A 21797-nucleotide genomic window follows, 5' to 3' on the forward strand; every position below is an offset into this window, starting at 1 on the left:
GGCTCGCTTAATCATGTCTCTGTGTTCCTCTCTCTGTGTTCCAGGAGCGTCCAACCGCAGCCCCCCCCCCCCCCCCCCCCCCCGCTCTTCACGCTGTGCTGTCTTGCTGGTAATACGGGCTACCACAGTAATATCGTGTCCAAATGCATTTGCAGCGTAACAAGAAGGAGGAAGGCCGAACGTGAACCCCTCCCTCAGACCTTCTGGGAAACCATTTTTTGTTAATTTCTTCTCTTTAAAAATGCAAAAACAAAAGAAAATTAAAATGTTCGATTTGTGTTGCTATGGAGATCATTATCTCCCCCAGTGCCCCGCAGTCATTACACCAAGTTCTTTGTGTTCAAGTGTGTTTTGTAGTGTTTGGTCAGGTGGTCACTCCTCATGAAACGCTTGCGGCACTGTCCACACTCAAAGCGTTTTTCACCTGCAACACATAATTGGTGCAGAGGTTTAATTTCACATAAACGATAAGCATTTCAGGTTAGTCCAGCAAAGACCAACATCGGAGACTTGAGTACAAAATCTAGGCGGACATTCCCAGTCAGTGCTAAAGCAGGACCTTCTCAACCCACTGTCAGCCTCTGTAGCAAACTCCGCAGATTGCCATGCCAGAACGGGGCTCATGAAAAAAATGAAAAATCGCTTATTGTCACGAGTAGGCTTCAATGAAGTTACTGTGAAAAGCCCCTAGTCGCCACATTCCGGCGCCTGTCCAGGGAGGCTGGTACGGGAATTGAACCGTGCTGCTGGCCTGCTTGGTCTGCTTTAAAAGCCAGCGATTTAGCTGAGCGAGCTAAACCAGCCCCTAGTAAACAGTTTAAAATAAATAAATTTAGAGTACCCAATTATTTTTTTTCCAATTAAGGGGCAATTTCACGTGGCCAATCCACCTACCCTGCACATCTTTGGGTTGTGGGGGTGAAACCCACGCAAACATGGGGAGAATGTGCAAACCCCATGGGGATCCAGGGCTGGGATTCAAACCCGGGTCCTCAACGCCGCAGTCCCAGTGCTATCCACTGTGCCACATGCCGCCCCTATGAAATACAGAGTTGGCCACCACAGTGCAAACCATCACTTCGAGACAGACTGAGACAGACATTATTGAGATGCTATCTTTCAGATGAAACGTTAAACTGACCTCAGTCTAACTCTGAGTTTGCCCTCTCAGGTGAAATTAAATAACACAATGGCACAATTGCAAACAGCAAGGGAGGTCCTTCCAGTGTCCTGGACAATATTTATTCCCTCAGTTAAACATCATTAAAAAATATTATTTGATCATTATTGCATTGCTCTTTGTGAGATCTTGCTGTGCACAAATTGGCTGCCATGTTTCCGACATTACAGCAGTCACTACACTTCAAAAGTGCTCTGTTGCCTGTAAAGTGCTTTGGGATGTTCTTTCTCATGAGAGACGCTGTAACTGTCCAGTTGAACTTCCTGTCATTTAATTGTGATGAATGTAAGAAATTGTAATATTTGATATTTTTTGCTGTAATGTTGATAAAACCTGGGTTAAGATGCATACAGACAGTATGACTGTTAGAGCGGTGATTAAGGCATCATAAAGGAAATGAAAACGAAATGAAAATCGCTTATTGTCACGAGTAGGCTTCAATGAAGTTACTGTGAAAAGCCCCTAGTCGCCACATTCCAGCGCCTGTCCGGGGCTGGTACGGGAAAGGTGAGGTAATCATGGATGTGCAGTTAGTGTTCTGCTCATAGACCTTTTTTTTAAATGTTTTTATTCTCCATTTTCACATTTTCCTTCAAAATTTACACCCCACCAACAGACAGTAAACTGTAACAGATACAAAGTCAATAACCCCTAACATCAACAATGATCCCATCCTCCCACCACCCCAATCAACCGGCCACCTGTCAATATATGCATCAAATAAAACAAACCCTCCCACGGTGGAAATAAAAACAAAAGGCAAGAAAGAGAAAGGAATCCGGAATCGCCCATGGTCACTCCCCCCCTGCCCTCGGACACTCAATGCCATCCAACCTCCGAAAGAGTACCGTACATGACACCCAAGAGTTGTAAACCCCCCTCAACTCCTCCCCACCACTTCCTCTTGTAAAAAAATCCCCCCCCCGAACCTCGGTTCATTCCCCCCAACTTTTCACCCCGGCTAGACCCCTCGGACCCTGTTCTGCCAGGCTCCGATGGCCGCAGCCCCTCCCCCGCCTCACTACCGTTCACTGGCCGGCTTAAACCGGCCAGTGTGGAGGCCCCCGCCCGGGTCCCTTTCTCCCTTGTCCATAAAAAACCCAGAAGTCCTCTTTAGCACACAAACCCCGCATACACACCCACACCCCAAAGAAACCTCATTACGACTGAAAGTCCCATTTCTTTCCTTGTCCAAATATATACAACGTTGGCTCCTATAGCCCATACACCAGCACACAGTGAAACAAAAAAAAAGAAAAAATACAGTCATGAGGCTACATCGGCACATGGCCATTTCTCAATTCTGCCACAGTCCTTCTGCCTTCGCAAACTCTTCCGCTGCTTCCGCTGTCCCAAAATAAAAGTCCTTGAACTTGTAGGTCACCCTCAACTTCGCTGGATATACAATGCCGCACTGCACCATGCTAATGTACAGTGCCCTCTTCACCCGGTTGAAGGCAGCCCGCCTCCTCGCCAGCTCCAGCGTAAAGTCCTGGTATACACGTATACCAGCTCCAGCCCACTGCACCACCCGCTTCTGCTTGGCCCAGCACAGGACCGTCTCCTTCACACTGTACCTACGGAAGCACAGAGTCACTACCCTTGGCGGCTCACTTGCCTTTGGTACAGGCCTCCTCGACCGATGAGCCCGATCCAGTTCATATTGGGAGGGATCCTCCCCCTCCCCCAATAGTTTCGCCAACATCGTGGCAAAATACTCAGTCGGCCTCGGCCCTTCAACTCCTTCGGGCAGCCCCACAATCCTCAAATTCTGTCACCTGGATCTGTTTTCCAGGTCTTCCATTTTGCCTCGCAGATCCTTGTTAATCTCCATCACCTTCCGCATCTCCTTCCCCATCGAGGTAAGTTGATCACCATGCTGCGACAATGTCTCTTCCACTTCCTTCAGCGCCTCCCCTTGCTCCCGCACCTCCGCCACTGCGCTCGCCACCGCCGTCCTCACCGGGGTAATCGCCTCCTCCACCAGCGCTTTCAAAACCGCCCCCATCTCCTTCCTCATTGCCTCCATGTGTTTTGTAAACTGCCTTTCGACTTCCAAGCCCATCACCTTAGTTATTTCTTCTGCCGTAAGCATTGCGGCCTCCCCTGGTGCTCCAGCCTCCATTTTCTTTACTGACCCCTCCGTGACCTTTCCACTCCCCTAAGGACTTTCAGCCGCTTTTTTCACGGCCGTTTTTTTTGCTGATCATCGACATTTCCCCTCCCTCTGATGTCTCCCGACTATTGCTGCCTCCACTGCCCTTAGGACCGGGCGTTACCCCCCCGACAATCTGCTAATAGATCTTGAGAACCACTTACTTGTTTACAGACAGCTAGCTAATGGAATGATTTAGGTCTGAAGGACCCCTCAGGTGTCGACCGGGGAGGCAGTGGTTTATGTAATTGAACTAGTAAACCAGAGACACTACTGCAGATGGTGAAATTTGAATTCAATAGAAATCTGGAATTAAAAGTCTAATGATGACCATGAAACCCATTGTCGATTGTCGTAAAACCATCTAATGTTCTATCGGGAAGGAAATCTGCCGTCCTTACCTGGTCTGGCCTACATGTGACTCCAGACCCACAGCAATGTGGTTGACTCTTAACTGCCCCCTCAAGGGCAATTCGGGATGGGCAATAAATGCTGGCATAGCCTGCGACGCCCATGTCCCATGACCAAATAAAATAAAAGATCATTTATATTTTTTGTATTTGGGGTATTATTTTTGGTCCTGGCTAAACAAGAAGATAGAAAATAATGCCTTATGCTAGGCGATTGATTCCAGGGATGAAAGGGTTGACATATGAGGAGAGGTTAAACAGTTTGGGCCTTTACTCTCTGGAGTTTAGGAGGATGAGAGGGGACTTGATCAAGGTACACAAAACACTAAATGGGATTGATACAGTAAACGTAGACCAAATGTTCCCCCTTGTAGAACAAGAGGTCACAGATATAGGTTGAGAGGCGGTAGATTTAAAACTGAGATGAGGAGGAACTACTTCTTGCAGAGGGTGGTGAATTTGTGGAACTCCTTGACTCATAGTCCGGTGAGCCTGAATTTTATTTAAAATTTAGAGTACCCAACTAATTTTTTCCAATTAAGGGGCAATTTAGCGTGGCCAATCCATCTAGCCTGCACATCTTTGTGTTGTGGGGACGAAACCCACACAAACACGGGGAGAATGTGCAAACTCCACACGGACAGTGACCCAGAGCCGAGATCAAACCTGGGACCTCAGCGCTGTGAGGCAGCAGTGCTAACCACTAGGCCACCGTGCTGCCCTTCTTCATTTTATCTCTATGGCCCTAGATATAGATCCGTAAACCTGATTTGCTCGACGTATAGCCACCTGACACTGATCTGCCACTTCAATGGTCACCCACAACCCAGGTCCCATTCTCTTACCCTTCCAAACTAATCATAGATCACAAATATTACAGTAATAAAGCAGCAAATTCATTCCTGTAGCATTACTCAGGCACAAATTTTAAAAATATAGTCCCTTTCTGGAATGCACTCTCTAATTGCCTTGATTTAATGATTTTTGTCTGTTTTTATCTTTTAGTGATTGCCGTGAGGCCACAGTCTGAGGTTTTAAATGCTTTCAAGAAGGATATAGATATATTTTTTGATTTTTAAAATGGGTTAAAGGGATATGGGGAGAGGACAACAGGTGGTGCAGTGGTTAGCACTGCTGCCTCACGGCGCTGACGTCCCAGGTTCAATCATGGCTCTGGGTCACTGTCCGTCTGGAGTTTGCACATTCTCCCCGTGTTTGCGTGAGTTTTGCCCCACAACCCAAAGATGTGCAGGCTAGGTGGATTGGCCACGCTAAATTGCCCCTCAATTGGAAAAAATTAATTGGGTACTCTAAATTTATTTTAAAAAAGGATATGGGAAACAGGTAGGGAGGAGGATTTGAGACCAGGAAGAGTTCAACCATGATCTGATTGAATGGTGGAGCAGGCTCAAGGGGCTGATTGACATACTTCTGCTCCAATTCCTAAGTTCCATTCTTTGGGTATAGATCAGGGGTGGGCAAACTACGGCCCGCAGGCCGCATGCGGCCCGCCAAAGGTCTTTATGCGGCCCACCAAGATCAAGTCATAAAAAAAAACAATTTTTTTTTTATATTTAAAAAAAAAATTTTTTTTTTTTATAAGGTTAATGTGGGGGGCTGTTGGGTTACTGGTATAGGTGGATACGTTTACTTGAGTAGGGTGATCATTGCTCGGCACAACATCGAGGGCCGAAGGGCCTGTTCTGTGCTGTACTGTTCTATGTTCTATATGAGGCGCCCAGAATCATAACTGGGTGAAGCGCCATTTTTGAAAAGTAGAGATAAAGAGGGCTAAAGGCAGGATGCCGCCGGGGGAAGCGCTGAGGTATATGCCGCACGCTAATTGGTTACAACCGGGACTATTAATACTATGCAGCCCTTTAAAATTGTGAATTTCTGAATGTGGCCCTTGCACGGAAAAGTTTGCCCACCCCTGGTATAGATGATGCAGTTAATGGGAGAAGTCAGGTCTCTCTGAATAGACAGTAAGTCCGAGAACTCTAATCTGAACAGAGGGGTTTCAGTTTGGCCATGAAAGATTCTCTCTCCAAAGATTCTGCACAGAGAAAAGCAAGTAAAACCCTGGTTATTAACTTTATTCATGAGTGACATTTCATATATACTGGTTTGTTTAATTGGAATATAGTGGCAGGTTTAATACGTAAGCTAAGGTTTCTTCTTTTACTTAAGAGCAGTTGTAACTGTTAACTGTAAAGCTATTTCTTTGTTGCTAATGTGGTTAATTCTGTGATTAAATTAAAGTTTGTTTTAACACTAAAGGTACCTATTGGGCAGTGTTAGCACTCTCGTGGTGCAGCGACATTTCCGCAGAGTTTTACAAATAGAAAATAGTTGTGTTCTTGTTCAGGATTCTAACTTAAGTTTCTTGAAAATCTTGATTTGAGTATAAAGTTATGAAAGACACGTTGCACTGTAAAAAACAAATTTGAGTACCAATTATATATTTCCAAGTAAGGAGCAATTTAGCGTGGCCAATCCACCTACCCTGCACATCTTTGGGTTGTGGGGGTGTGACCCACGCAAACACAGGGAGAATGTGCAAACCCTACATGGGCAGTGACCTGGGGCTGGGATCGAACCCGGGTCCTCAGCACCGTAGGCAGCAGTGCTAAAAGACTTTTACAGAAGGCACCTGGAATTAATAAGCAACTCAAATAGAAAGTTCCTTTGATACAAACAGATATTTAGCATAATTCCTGTGCAGCACACACTCATTAAGAAGAAAATTACTCTACTTGTGCAGCACTGACCTGTGTGAGTTCTGGAGTGCCTCTGTAGCTCATCGCTGCGAGTGAACCTCTTCCCACAGTAGACCCAACTACAGACAAACGGGCGTTCCCCTGTGTGCAAGCGGACGTGAGCTCTTAGCAAGGATGTTTTCCGGAACACCTTCTCGCAACCTGGAATGTGACAAACGTGCTTCTTCTTCCCTACCTCTCCACTCCTAGATTTAAGGCAAAATCATGTCAATTCCAGCATTAAGCAACATATCAGATGGTCCAGTGAGATTAGCAACTAGTGCAGAGTTGGCAAGCCAATCAAGTAAACCACCCCGGCCTCATTTTCATCAGAAATGGAAGGTTCACAGATAAAAAGGGACAGAATCACTGGAGTAGGAAATGTTATTATTTTGTCCAATAAAAACAGGATCTAAGAAACCGAGGGGCCAAATAATACCAAACCTTAATGCTCCAACGAACCGTTATAAAAACTAATTGGAGGGAGAGACTGGTGGGGGAGCTCCTGGATGTGGACAGGAGATACGCGGAGGCACCGGAGGAGGGGTTGCTGGTGGAACGGCGTAGTTTGCAGGCCAAATTTGACTTGTTGACCACCAGAAAGGCGGAGGCACAGTGGAGGAGGTCGCAGGGCGCGGTATATGAGTATGGGGAGAAGGCGAGCAGGATGTTGGCGCATCAGCTCCGCAGGCGAGATGCGGCTAGGGAAATTGGTGGAGTGACGGATAGGGGTGGGAATGTAGTGCAGAAGGGGACAGAAGTAAATGGGGTCTTTAGGGACTTCTACGAGGAACTGTACCGGTCAGAACCTCCGATGGGGAGAGGGGGGATGGAGAGCTTCATGAACAGGCTATGTTTCCCAAGGGTTCTAGAGGAGCTGGTAGAGGGGCTGGGGGCGCCGATAGAGTTGGAGGAGCTAGTCAGGGGGATTGGACAAATGCAGTCAGGTAAGGCGCCGGGGCCGGACGGGTTCCCGGTGGAATTTTATAAAAAGTATGCGGATCTGGTGGGCCCCGTGTTGGTGCGAGCCTTCAATGAGGCATGGGAGGCGCGGGCACTGATCTCTCTGATCCTGAAGCGGGATAAGGACCCCTTGCAGTGTGGATCATACAGGCCTATCTCGCTCCTCAATGTTGACGCTAAGTTGCTGGCGAAGATCCTGGCCACCAGGATAGAGGACTGTGTGCCAGGGGTGATACACGAGGATCAGACAGGATTTGTCAAGGGACGGCAGCTCAACACGAATGTGCGGAGACTGCTAAATGTTATTATGATGCCGGCAGTGGAGGGGGAGGCGGAGATAGTGGTGGCGCTGGATGCGGAGAAAGCGTTTGATAGAGTTGAGTGGGGGTACCTGTGGGAGGTGCTGGAGCGGTTCGGATTCGGGGAGGGATTCATCAAATGGGTGAGGCTGCTCTACGCGGCTCCGATGGCAAGTGTAGTTACCAATGGAAGGAGATCGGAGTACTTTAGGCTCTACCGTGGGACCAGGCAGGGGTGCCCCCTGTCCCCCTTGCTCTTTGCACTGGCGATTGAACCTTTGGCTAAGGCGTTGAGGGAGTCAGGGAGATGGAGGGGTCTGGTGCGGGGTGGGGAGGAACATCGTGTATCACTGTATGCGGACGACCTGCTGTTGTATGTGGCGGATCCAGAAGGGGGAATGCCGGGGGTGATGGAGCTGTTAGCGGAATTTGGGGGCTTCTCGGGCTATAAGTTAAATTTAGGCAAGAGTGAGGTATTTGTAGTACACCCGGGTGATCAGGAGGAGGGAATTGGGAGACTCCCATTTAAGAGGGCAGTGAAGAGTTTCAGATATCTGGGGGTGCAGGTGGCCAGGAGTTGGGGGACTCTCCATAAGCTTAATTTTACCAGGCTGGTGGAGCAGATGGAGGAGGAATTTAAAAGGTGGGACATGGTACCGCTATCGTTGGCGGGTAGAGTGCAGTCCGTCAAAATGACGGTTCTCCCGAGGTTCTTGTTCCTTTTTCAGTGTTTGCCCATCTTTATCCCTAGGGCCTTTTTCAGAAGGGTGACTAGCAGCATCATGAGCTTTGTTTGGGCGCATGGGACCCCGAGGGTGAAGAGGGTCTTCTTGGAGCGGGGTAGAGATGGGGGGGGGGCTGGCGTTACCCAATCTCTCGGGGTATTATTGGGCGGCCAACGTGTCGATGGTGCGCAAGTGGATAATGGAGGGGGAGGGGGCAGCATGGAAACGGATGGAGAGGGCGTCCTGTGGAGATACAAGCCTGGGGGCCCTGGTAACGGCGCCGTGGTCGCTCCCTCCTACGAGGTATACCACGAGTCCGGTGGTGGCGGCTACTCTCACGATTTGGGGGCAGTGGAGGCGACATAGGGGAGAAGTGGGGGGCTCGATGGAGGCTCCGTTAAGGGGGAACCATAGGTTCGTCCCGGGGAACATTGATGGGGGATTTCAGAGTTGGCACAGAGCGGGCATCAGACAGCTGAGGGACCTGTTTATTGATGGGAGGTTTGCGAGCCTGGGGGAGTTGGAGGAGAAATTTGGGCTCCCCCCGGGGAACATGTTCAGGTATCTGCAGGTAAAGGCATTTGCTAGGCGGCAGGTGGAGGGATTCCCTTCGCTTCCTGCGAGGGGGGTGAGCGACAGGGTGCTTTCGGGGGTCTGGGTCGGAGAGGGAAAGATATCTGATATCTACAAGGTTATGCAGGAGGCGGAGGAGGCATCAGTAGAGGAGCTGAAAGCTAAGTGGGAGGGGGAACTGGGGGAACAGATCGAAGACGGGACATGGGTTGATGCTCTGGAGAGGGTTAATTCTTCCTCCTCGTGTGCGCGGCTTAGCCTCATCCAATTCAAGGTGCTGCACCGGGCCCACATGCCTGGGACGAGGATGAGTAGGTTCTTTGGGGGTGAAGACAGGTGTGTCAGGTGCTCGGGGAGTCCAGCGAACCATGCCCATATGTTCTGGGCATGCCCGGCACTGGAGGAGTTCTGGAAGGGGGTGGCGAGGACGGTGTCGAGGGTGGTGGGATCCAGGGTCAAGCCAGGATGGGGACTCGCGATTTTTGGGGTTGGGGTGGAGCCGGGAGTGCAGGAGGCGAAAGAGGCCGGTGTGCTGGCCTTTACGTCCCTAGTAGCCCGGCGAAGGATCTTGCTACAATGGAAGGATGCGAGGCCCCCAAGCGTGGAGACCTGGATCAATGACATGGCGGGTTTCATTAAGCTAGAGAAGGTCAAATTCGCCCTGAGAGGGTCGGTACAAGGGTTCTTTAAACGGTGGCAACCTTTCCTCGACTTTCTGGCTCAACGATAGGGTACAGGGACAGTAGCAGCAGCAACCCGGGGGGGAGGGGGGGAAGGGGGAGGGAAAGGGGGGGGGGGGGGGGGGGGTGGCGGACGATGACTATGTTTGTTTATTTAATTTTAATTTATTTTCAAGTTCTTTTGTTGTTCATTGGGGTTGGGGGGTGGGGGGATGGGATACATATGGTCTGGGGGTGTTACAGTTATTATGGGTTATTTTGTTGCATTTCATTGTTTGTCGTTATGTTTTATATTTTCTGTAAAAAATTCCAATAAAAATTACATTTAAAAAAAATAAAAACTAATTGGATCCCAACAGAAAATTGTGGATACTACACTGAAAGAAGTGGAAGGGTCCTTCCTTTTTTTCCCCTTCCTTTTATTTTTACTGTTATCATTTTGATTGATGTGTGTTTAATGGACATGTATCTTTTTTTTCATAAATTTAGAGTACCCAATTCATTTTTTTCCAATTCAGGGACCAATCCACCTACCCTGCACATCTTTTGGGTTGTGGGGGCGAAACCCACGCAAACACGGGGAGAATGTGCAAACTCCACACAGACAGTGACCCAGAGCGGGGATCGAACCTGGGACCTCGGCGCCGTGAGACAGCAGTGCTAACCCACTGCGCCACCGTGCTGCCCCATGGACAGGTATCTTTAAATCAAGCAGCAGAGAGAACGAGGAATTCAGTAGTTACAGGAGAAAACCCTCTGCTAATCTGAACAGGAGCTTCAGACGTTTCAGCAGAGATGGGGTGGGACTCAGTTTGATTGACTGGCCAATGAATTGGGCAAATGGTCATGCTCTGCCCAGTAACAGGTGTTGATTGGATCCTATCTCATGGGAATGATTTTCAGAGTACCAAGGAGCTCAGTTTGACTCCTGGAAGCACAGGTATAAAAACTTTATCTCCCTCTCCTCTGTGCTTTCTCCAGAAAGGCTGTGAGTGCTGTATTTCAGACACTACAGAGGCCTGATTGAATCTACAGTAAAGCCCTTGGATTGAAAGTAGAGTTTGAAGAGGGGTAAGGTGCTGTAGACAACCCTCTGAAACAAAGACGCTGTTTCCATTTAACTTATGTTTTTTTTTACATAGATTACATAGAATTTACAGTGCAGAAGGAGGCCATTCGGCCCATCGAGTCTGCACCGGCTCTTGGAAAGAGCACCCTACCCCCTATCCAAGGTCAACACCTCCACCCTATCCCCATTACCCAGTAACCCCACCCAACACTAAGGGCAATTTTGGACACTAAGGACAATTTATCATGGCCAATCCACCTAACCTGCACATCTTTGGGCTGTGGGAGGAAACCGGAGCACCCGGAGGAAACCCACGCAGACACGGGGAGGATGTGCAGACTCCACACAGACAGTGATCCAGCCGGAATCGAACCTGGGACCCTGGAGCTGTGAAGCGATTGTGCTATCCACAAGGCTACCGTGCTGCCCTTTTTGGCCCCTTTCTTCAAGTGGGGGATTAGGAATTAGATCATTGTTAACCCATTGTATCTGCTGCATAGTACATTACAGTTCTTGTTATAAATAAAAAGTAATTGTGTTTACATTTACAAACCAGGTGATCGTAATTATTGGGCAGCCAAGGGCAAATGACTTACGGTATTTTTCTAAGAAGAATTGGTTAATTTAATTGTGTTGTGACTCTGGATCAAGTGGGGCTGGAATTGACTGTGCACTAGCCCAGGGTGTCATAACAGAAGGATGTCAAGGCCTTGGATTGGGTGCAGAAGATATTTATTAGTTAGTATCCAGGATGAGGACGTCAGTTAAATGGGGAGGTTGGAGAAGCAGGATTAATCTGTTAAACAGGATATCAGGTAGGTAGAAAAAGTGTTTCTTTGTCGTCAGTGGGTCAAAATCCTGGAACTCCTGACCTACCAGGCCTTCCACCGCCGGGTGTGCAGTGGTGGAGGAAGATGTCTTATCCCCTCCTTCTCAGGAGACAGGTAGGGGATGAGGCAATAACTGCGGGTCTTGCCAGCCGGATTCACATCCAGGGGCTTGTTTAGCACACTGGGCTAAATAGCTGGCTTGTAATGCAGAACAAGGCAGCAGCGCGAGTTCAATTCCCGTACCGACCTCCCCGAACAGACGCTGGAATGTGGCGACTAGGGGCTTTTCACAGTAACTTAATTCGAAGCCTACCTGTGACAATAAGCGAATATTATTATATTATTATAAATGAGAATAGGGAAGCCTGAGAGAAGAACAAGAGACAGGAATGAAAAGCAATGCACACCTTTTCTCGCCATCCTTGCAATTCGGACAAGTGCAGGCCATTCTTTTCAACTTCTTGTTCTGATGCACCTGCTGTTCCGCAATCTCATCGGCTGGTAAGGCTGGTTCCATGTGCAGCTGAGTGGGACTTAGTCCAGTGATGGTGATATTGTTGGCAGAAACCGGAGACATGACCCCCGCCTGTACACTTAACTGTTGCTGTCCTGTCAGGGTTAAAACAACATTTTTCAATCAGCAAATCAAAGAATTGTACAGCATTGGAGACCATTCAGCCCATCAGATCTCTGCTGTTTCTCCAAAAGAGTTACAAATTTATCAATATTCTGCTCCCCATCCTGCTCCCCGGCTGATTTAATTTGTCCATTTCAAGAAATTATTCACATTCCTTGTAAAAAAAAAAGCCTTAATGCTTTCAACACTGTTTCCAGCAACCTTTTGTATCAAGGAGTCCGTCCTTTAGTGGTGATGTTAAACTTATGCTTTCGCTTTACCATCTCGATAGGAACATAAATAGAAACTGGAGGAGGCAAATTGGTTTTTCGAGCCCGCTGTCCATTCAACAAGTTCATGGCTGATCCTCTGCATCAACCGCACTTTCCCATACAGTCCCCATATCCCTTAATGCCTGAAAATCTACTGACTGCTGTCTTGAGTATCCTCAAAAGACGTAGCATCCACAGATCTTTGGGGGAGAGAATTACAAACACTGACAACCCCCTGAAGAAATGTTTGCTGACCTCAGTCCTAAATGACCAACCCTTTATTCTGAAACTGTGACCTTGTCTTCCAGATTTCCCCAACCACAGCCAGTAGAAATTATTTTTCACGATTAAATTTTTCAAAATTTCTTAGAATTCTATCAGATCTCCTCCAACCTCTGTGTTCTAATGGAAATGATCACAACTTTCTACTTTGCTACTGTCACCACACTTCCAAAGTACTTCACTGACTGTAAAACACTTTGGAACATCCTGCAGTCATGAAAGGTGCTATAAAAATGTAAATCATTTTCCTCTTTTCTCTTGTCACTCTTCCAAACCTCTTATCACTGGCATTGACTTAATGAAGCTTTTCTTCACCTGCTCCATGGCCTTGCTTTCCTTCTCAAAGCAGAGCACCAATACCTGGGCAAACTATTCTAAAATACAGTCTTTTCATCAAATGAAAAAGGAGTCCCATAATCTCCAATTCCATAGAATCATAGAATTTACAGTGCAGAAGGAGGCCATTCGGCCAATCAAGTCTGCACTGTCCCTTGGGAAGAGCAGCCTATTTTTTTTTTCTTTTTAAAATTTAGAATACCCAATTCATTTTTTCCAATGAAGGGACAATTTAGCGCGGCCAATCCACCTAACCTGCACATCTTTGGGTTGTGGGGGTGAGACCCACGCAAACCCGGGGAGAATGTGCAAACTCCACACGGACAGTGACCCAGAGCGGGGATCGAACCCGGGACCTCGGCGCCGTGAGGCCACCCTGCTGCCCAGAGCACCCTACTTAAGCCCACACCTCCACCCTATATCTGTAACCCCATCTACCCTTTTTGTGGACATGAAGGGTAATTTACCATGGCCAACCTACCTAACCTGCACATCTTTGGACTGTGGGAGGAAACCGGAGCACCCGGAGGAAACCCACGCAGACACGCGCAGACTCCGCACAGTGACCCAAGCCTGGGACCCTGGAGCTGTGAAGCAACAGCGCTAATCACTGTGCTACCGGATTACAGGATTCCTATTGTCTTTCAACGCATTCACCTCACTGACTTCTGTTATCTCTATCAACTGTCAGATCAACTGCTTGTCTTCAAATCCCCACAATGCCCCCACTCCACCCCACTTCTCCAATATTCTTCACTCCTGCATTTCTTAACCCCTTCTCTTCTTCAATATTCTCCAACCATAGAGCCCACTCAGGGATGAAGATGAAAATTATCCTCTCTGCGTGAGCTCTGGCTCCTGAATATGAGGGGTATTTAATGCTGAACATTAGTGCTAACGATAAAAATCCAGAAGTATAACAATAAGGAAAGTAAATGTTGTAATAGGCAAATTTAGAACCTGTGTCTTCTTCAGAAAGAGTGACTGGCACACAGGATGGGCTTCTGGATTGGGTGGCAGAGGTGGAAATAGTGGAATTGTCGAAGGTGCTGTTAAGAAGCTGCACTTGGGTTTCTCGGGATTCAGCCATGATGGGCTGAATGGCCTGGTCATATTCATTTGTCTTATCTCGACAAGCTCTAACGCCATGTTCCAACATGTATGTGAGACTGGGACAGGTCAAAGGCCTCTCCATCAGCTCACTGCTCTCACTGGAAAAGCACTGTCCCTCCACCGGAACCCTCCAGAGAATTATACAAAGATACAGCTCAGAAGGAGGCCATTTGGCTGATGGGGGCCCGTGCTGCCTCTTTCAAAGAGTAGTTAGTCCCACATCCCTGCTTTGTGTCTATAATCCTGTAACTTCTTCATCCTCAAGCGCCGATCCAACACCCTTTTCAAATGATGTATGCAACCAGCTCCTCCGTGTGGCTGGGGGGGTCTTACGGAATGTTTCTAATCTCAAGGGGGGCAATTGAAGGGTTCTATCGGAGGTGGCAGCTGTTTATTCTGTAAAGAGCTAGTCACCATTAATTGTGAGGTGGGGGGAGTTCAGGGTGTTAGTTTATTGTTTTGTGTTATTGTTTCTGTAGAAAATGTGAATAAAATATATATTTTAAATATATGCGATCAGCTTTTCAGGTTAACTGTTCCACATTCCGATAAATTTCTCAGAGTAAACATTTCTCTTCTCCCCCCCCCTCCCCTCAATCTTCATCCAATGATTTTATGCCTCTGCGGCATCTTCACCTGGAATATCTGGGGGGTTAGGATCAGGAGGGAGGAGCAACTGCGCAAAAATTAAGTAAGAAACCAAAATTCCACATTCATTCACAGCCCTGCCATTAGAAAATGTTCCAATTCACTACTCGCTTTACATCCTGATTCTCCTCATGTTCTTCCTCTGGATTCTCCTGATATATTCAGCTGTAGGGTTGTAGGACTGGGGCTGGCTACAACACCTGGGTAAAGTAAACAACAACCTGCATTTATCGAGCGCCTTTAACACAATAAGATGGTCCATGGCGCTTTGCAGGAGTTCCCTCCGACAAAATATGGCACCAGGTCACGCAAGGAAATATAAAGAGGTGACCAACGGTTCAAAGAGGTGGGTTTTAAGGAGTGTCTCAGAGAAGGAGAATGGTGCAGCGGTTTAGAGAGGGACTTCCAGAGCTGAGGGCCCAGACAGCTGAATGCACAGTCATCAAAGTGATTAAAATCGGAGGGCTCAAGAGCCCAGATTTAGCAGAATACAGCGATCTTGGAGATTGATAGGGCAGGAGGAGGTTACAGAGACAAGGAAAGGAGAGGCAATGGAGGGGATTTGAAAGCAATGATGATCATTTAAAAACTGCAGTTTTGTCGGACTGGGAGTCAATGTAAGTCAGTGAGTACAAGGGTGATGGGTGACCAGTACATGTTGAGAGCTAGGGTATGGTCAGTAGAGTTTAGGTTGAGCTCAAGTTAATGGAGGCTGGTTTAGGCAGAATGAAGCCACTGACATGAAGATGACAGATATTTATGTTGAGGAATGGAACACTTTCCAACTTCTGCTCACTGGGCTAAATCGCTGGCTTTTAAAGCAGACCAAGCAGGCCAGCAGCACGGTTCGATTCCCGTACCAGCCTCCCCGAACAGGCGCCAGAATGTGGCGACTAGGGGCTTTTCACAGTAACTTCATTTGAAGCCTACTCGTGACAATAAGTGATTTTCATTCATTTTCATTTCATTCATTCATCCAGAGTTAGCATTAAGCACTTATAGACTGTGCAAAACAGCAGTTAATGCAAAGTTCAGCTCCCACCATATGAGGGGGAGCCCCTCCACATCACATTTATCTCACACCAATCTTCTGTGACATATTTGAAAATGATTACCCATTTAGCTCTCCTCCAGTATTGACCCTTCAACAGTGCAGCATTCCCTCAGCAGTTCTGTCCCTTCGACAGAGCAGCGCATCCTCAGTACTAACTTCCTGACAGTGCAGCACTCCTTTAGCACTGCCCTTACTGAGTTCCCTCAGTACTGCCCCTCCAACAGTGCAGTACTCCCACATTACTGTTTCTTGAATCGTGTAGCATTTCCTCAATACTATTCATGACGCCCTATGTTGCTCTTGTTCCGCACTGTAACCAATCACTATTTGCTGATATACCATTTGTCAATGTACTCTCTCGATTATTGTTTTGTCTACTATGTACGTACTGCGTATGATCCCTTGGCCGCAGAAAAATACTCTTCACTGTACTTGGTACATGTGACAATAAATATCAATCAATCAAATACTGCTCCTCGGACTGTGCAGCATTCCCTCAGTACTGCTCCTCGGACCGTGCAGCATTCCCTCAATACTGCTCCTCGGACTGTGCAGCATTCCCTCAATACTGCTCCTCAGTCTGTGCAGCATTCCCTCAGTACGGCTCCTCGGACTGTGCGGCATTCCCTCAGTACTGCTCCTCGGACTGTGCAGCATTCCCTCAGTACGGCTCCTCGGACTGTGCAGCATTCCCTCAATACTGCTCCTCGGACCGTGCATCATTCCCTCAGTACGGCTCCTTGGACCGTGCAGCATTCCCTCAGTACGGCTCCTCGGACCGTGCAGCATTCCCTCAATACTGCTCCTCGGACCGTGCAGCATTCCCTCAATACTGCTCCTCGGACCGTGCAGCATTCCCTCAATACTGCTCCTCGGACCGTGCAGCATTCCCTCAATACTGCTCCTCGGACCGTGCAGCATTCCCTCAATACTGCTCCTCGGACCGTGCAGCATTCCCTCAGTACGGCTCCTCGGACCGTGCAGCATTCCCTCAGTACTGCTCCTCGGACCGTGCAGCATTCCCTCAGTACTGCTCCTCGGACCGTGCAGCATTCCCTCAGTACTGCTCCTTGGACCGTGCAGCATTCCCTCAGTACTGCTCCTCGGACTGTGCAGCATTCCCTCAATACTGCTTCTCGGACCGTGCAGCATTCCCTCAATACTGCTCCTCGGACCGTGCAGCATTCCCTCAATACTGCTCCTTGGACTGTGCAGCATTCCCTCAACGCTGCTCCTCCGACCGTGCAGCATTCCCTCAATACTGCTCCTCGGACCGTGCAGCATTCCCTCAATACTGCTCCTCCGACCGTGCAGCATTCCCTCAATACTGCTCCTCGGACCGTGCAGCATTCCCTCAATACTGCTCCTCGGACCGTGCAGCATTCCCTCAATACTGCTCCTCGGACCGTGCAGCATTCCCTCAGTACGGCTCCTCGGACCGTGCAGCATTCCCTCAGTACTGCTCCTCGGACCGTGCAGCATTCCCTCAATACTGCTCCTCGGACCGTGCAGCATTCCCTCAGTACTGCTCCTCGGACCGTGCAACATTCCCTCAGTACTGCTCCTCGGACTGTGCAGCATTCCCTCAATACTGCTCCTCGGACTGTGCAGCATTCCCTCAATACTGCTCCTTGGACCGTGCAGCATTCCCTCAGTACGGCTCCTCGGACCGTGCAGCATTCCCTCAGTACTGCTCCTCGGACCGTGCAGCATTCCCTCAATACTGCTCCTCGGACCGTGCAGCATTCCCTCAGTACTGCTCCTCGGACCGTGCAACATTCCCTCAGTACTGCTCCTCGGACTGTGCAGCATTCCCTCAGTACTGCTCCTCCAACCATGCAGCATTCCCTCAATATGGCTCCTCGGACTGTGCAGCATTCCCTCAATACTGCTCCTCGGACCGTGCAGCATTCCCTCAGTACTGCTCCTTGGACCGTGCAGCATTCCCTCAGTACTGCTCCTCGGACTGTGCAGCATTCCCTCAATACTGCTTCTCGGACCGTGCAGCATTCCCTCAATACTGCTTCTCAGACCGTGCAGCATTCCCTCAATACTGCTCCTTGGACTGTGCAGCATTCCCTCAACACTGCTCCTCCGACCGTGCAGCATTCCCTCAATACTGCTCCTCGGACCGTGCAGCATTCCCTCAATACTGCTCCTCAGACCGTGCAGCATTCCCTCAATACTGCTCCTCGGACTGTGCAGCATTCCCTCAATACTGCTCCTTGGACCGTGCAGCATTCCCTCAGTACGGCTCCTCGGACCGTGCAGCATTCCCTCAGTACTGCTCCTCGGACCGTGCAGCATTCCCTCAATACTGCTCCTCGGACCGTGCAGCATTCCCTCAGTACTGCTCCTCGGACCGTGCAACATTCCCTCAGTACTGCTCCTCGGACTGTGCAGCATTCCCTCAATACTGCTCCTCGGACTGTGCAGCATTCCCTCAATACTGCTCCTTGGACCGTGCAGCATTCCCTCAATACTGCTCCTCGGACTGTGCAGCATTCCCTCAATACTGCTCCTTGGACCGTGCAGCATTCCCTCAGTACGGCTCCTCGGACCGTGCAGCATTCCCTCAGTACTGCTCCTCGGACTGTGCAGCATTCCCTCAATACTGCTCCTCGGACCGTGCAGCATTCCCTCAATACTGCACTAAAGTGTCAGCATCAACCCTCTAACCTTCTGTGCAGCCAAAGAATTGTATTGTTAGATTACAGATCGGGATGGGTATCAAGGGATAATGAACAAACAGGAAAGAGGATTTTAAATTTTCACTTTATTTGTTCGTGGGATGTGGGCGTCGCTGGCTGGGGCGACATTTATTACCCATCCCTGAGGGCAGTTCAGAGTCAACCACATTACTGTGGGTCTGGAGTCACATGTAGGCCAGACCAGGTAAGGACGGCAGATTTCCTTCCCTAAAGGACATCAGTGAACCAGATGGGTTTTTACGGCATTCGGCAATTGTTTCATTGTTGTGATTCTAATTTTTTAATTTAATTTTTTATTGAATTCAGATTTAACCGACTGCCATGGTGGAATGTGAACCCGGGTGGCCAGGCTCGTGGTCCCTGGATTACTAATCCAGCAACACTACAACAATGCCACTGCTCCTTATCCATTCTATCAAATATTAGAATCACAAAAAGATATGTTTCCAACTGAAGGTGGGTCAGTAAGCACGGCACACAGGTTACAGGTAACTGGCGAAAGAGCCAGAGGTAAGGATTATTTCGGCTGCGACTGTTTATAATCTGGAATGTGCTACCTGAGAGGGCGGTGGAAGAGACTTTCAAAATAGAATCAGATAAATACTTGAAAGGTAAAAGAATTACAGGCTATAGGGAAAGAGCAGGGCAGTGAAAATTATTGGATAACTCTTTCAGAGGGCTAGCACAGGGATAATGGGCTGAATGGCTTATTTTTGCGCTGGGTCGTTCTAGGTTCAGCCACAATCTAACTCAGGGGTGGGCAAACTACGGCCCGCGGGGCGCATGCGGCCCGCCAAAGGTCTTTATGCAGCCCACCAAGACCAAGTCATACAAAAAAATTTTTATAATTTTTTTTAAATAAAGGTTAATGGGGGGGGGGGGGGGCTATTGGGTTACTTACTGGTATAGGGTGGATACGTTGACTTGAGTAGGGTGATCATTGCTCGGCACAACGTCGAGGGCCGAAGGGCCTGTTCTGTGCTGTACTGTTCTATGTTCTATATGAGGCGCCCAGAATCATAACCGGGTGAAGTAATTATTTTACTTAATATACTATGCGGCCCTTTAAAATTGTGAATTTCTGAATGTGGCCCTTGCACGGAAAAGTTTGCCCACCCCTGATCTAACTGAATGATGAAACAGCTTCAAGGAGCTGGACTGCCTCTTACTGTTTCTCTCAATTATTTCAATAAATTATTTACGCTTGCTCAAAGTCCAAGAATCACAATCACAGTAAAGGACAGCCCTCAGCCCGTTCTGTCTGTGCCACATCTAATCTAACTAGTCCCATACCACCCCCACTCCCCCCCCCCCCCCTTTCTCTACGGCCTTGCAAATGTTTATCCAATTCCCTTTTGAAAGTTACTTTTCAATCTGATCCACTTCCCTTTCAGTCAGTCAAATCCAGATCACAAAAACTCGGTGTTAAATTTGGTGGTGTAAAAATCCTTGGATAAAGTGCCTCTCACCTGCAGCATTGGTAACCGTGACTGGAAGCCCTGGCATCTGTAGGCCATTGATGCTGATGGTCTGAATTGCCTGGCCAGTGGCAAACTGTGCAGTGTTCAGGTTAATGGCGCCCCCTGCCGGAGCAATCCTCGGCAAGGCATTCCCCTTCCGGATCAACGAGCTGACAGAGGATCTCTTGCCGCTTGAGGCTGGGGCAATCCGGGGAAAGCTGCCAGAGAGGCTGGAGCCTTGTTGAAGTGCCGAGGAGTTCTTCACCTGCAAGGTGTGCCAGTTCACCTGTCCCGAGGAAGAGACGGATTGGGTTCTGATGATGACCGGCGTGGAGTTGTGCTCACTGGTCTGGACCTGCAGGTTTTGTGGGGATTTCTGGGGGACGGTGGGAAGGGTGTGTCCGCTCAAGGAGGCCGCCTGCACCACGCGGATAGCCTGTTGGGGGATGGTCTGCACCGCCTGCTCCTGTTTCGGCTGCATCACCTGCACTTGCTGCATAACATTGGAACCAGGGCTCTGCACTAACAGCACGTTGGTTCCTGGCTGAATGACATTTCCTGACGAAGTCTCCACCAGGGTCATCGTTTCTGTCACTGCAGCCGGATTCGCCGATTTCCTTCTTGACCTCTTGCTGAGCTTCATCGAGCCTGTTCCACAAATGGCATCGCCAGTCAACTGTATGGCAGTTCCATCACCGGCGCCAACCAAATTACTAATGGGCATAGACAATGCCACGCTTCCACCACCTGCTAGTTTGATAATGTTGCCCTGGGCTTGTACAGTTGTGCTCCTGATCTTCTGAACCTGGACAGGGAGTGACACAGCGGGCTTCATATTCATCTTCTGGGGAGAGATCTTCTGTGCATTGGAAGCTACTGCAGTGGTGACAAAGGCCTGGTTGGTCCCTGGAATGATCTGAATCTGACCTGCCAAATTTTGCTGGACATTGGCAATCTGAAGGGTCTGTCCCCCCAGGGTCTGGACCTGGGGGATGACCTGATACTGAATGTTCTGTCGTGAGCCTTTGCTAACCATTGCTTGGTTCTGAATAGCCAGCACTAACTGTCCAGAGACGGAGGGGCTAATGGCCTGGCTGGTCACTTGTGACCCCTGGATTTGAAAAACTTTCCCATTGGCTCCAATTAAACTGAAGTTTCCTCCATTTTGCCCATTGGGTGCTGGCGCCGGCTTCAACAGCGGAAGCTTCTTGGTGACCATCTGTACAGCCACTGGGGTGGGCGAGGAGCTGGATTCCACAGCCGGAGGGCCAATCTTGCTGCATGTAGCTGCCAGGAGAGCCAGAGGAGACGGCTGTGAATCCTGCAGCAGCAGCCAGAGAAAAAAAGGGAAAGAAATAAGAAAGATTAGAGAGTCTTAATTTTTTTATTGTGCCTTTCTCTCTTTAAATTCATTCATGGTATGTGGCTTTCGCCGGCTAGACCAGCACTCACGGCCCAACCCAACTTCACATCCTTAAGAGGTGCCAAAGTAAGTATGGTCACTATTGTAATCTAAGAAACATGGCAACCATTATTTTTTTAAAAGAAATTTAGAGTACCCAATTCTTTTTTTTCCAATTAAGGGGCAATTTAGCGTGGCCAATCCACCTACCCTGCACATCTTTGGGTTGTGGGGGTGAAACCCACGCAGACATGGGGAGA

General features: G+C 48.7%; 1 protein-coding gene across 1 annotated transcript in view; it reads right to left on the reverse strand.

Annotated features, from left to right (window-relative positions):
- Window positions 1-214: 214 nt before the first annotated feature.
- sp2 (sp2 transcription factor) overlaps window positions 215-21797 on the reverse strand; it is a 29817-nt gene continuing 8234 nt past the window's right edge. The window contains exons 3-6 of the mRNA XM_038779235.1: window positions 20145-21456; window positions 12051-12252; window positions 6517-6710; window positions 215-424 (exon numbers count right to left, since the gene is read on the reverse strand). Of these exons, the coding sequence (XP_038635163.1) occupies window positions 321-424; window positions 6517-6710; window positions 12051-12252; window positions 20145-21456 (1812 nt within the window). The 3' untranslated portion in view covers window positions 215-320. The remainder of the gene's footprint in view (window positions 425-6516; window positions 6711-12050; window positions 12253-20144; window positions 21457-21797) is intronic.

This window comes from Scyliorhinus canicula, chromosome 19 (assembly GCF_902713615.1).
Source record: "Scyliorhinus canicula chromosome 19, sScyCan1.1, whole genome shotgun sequence".
Taxonomy (NCBI): Eukaryota; Metazoa; Chordata; class Chondrichthyes; order Carcharhiniformes; family Scyliorhinidae; genus Scyliorhinus; species Scyliorhinus canicula.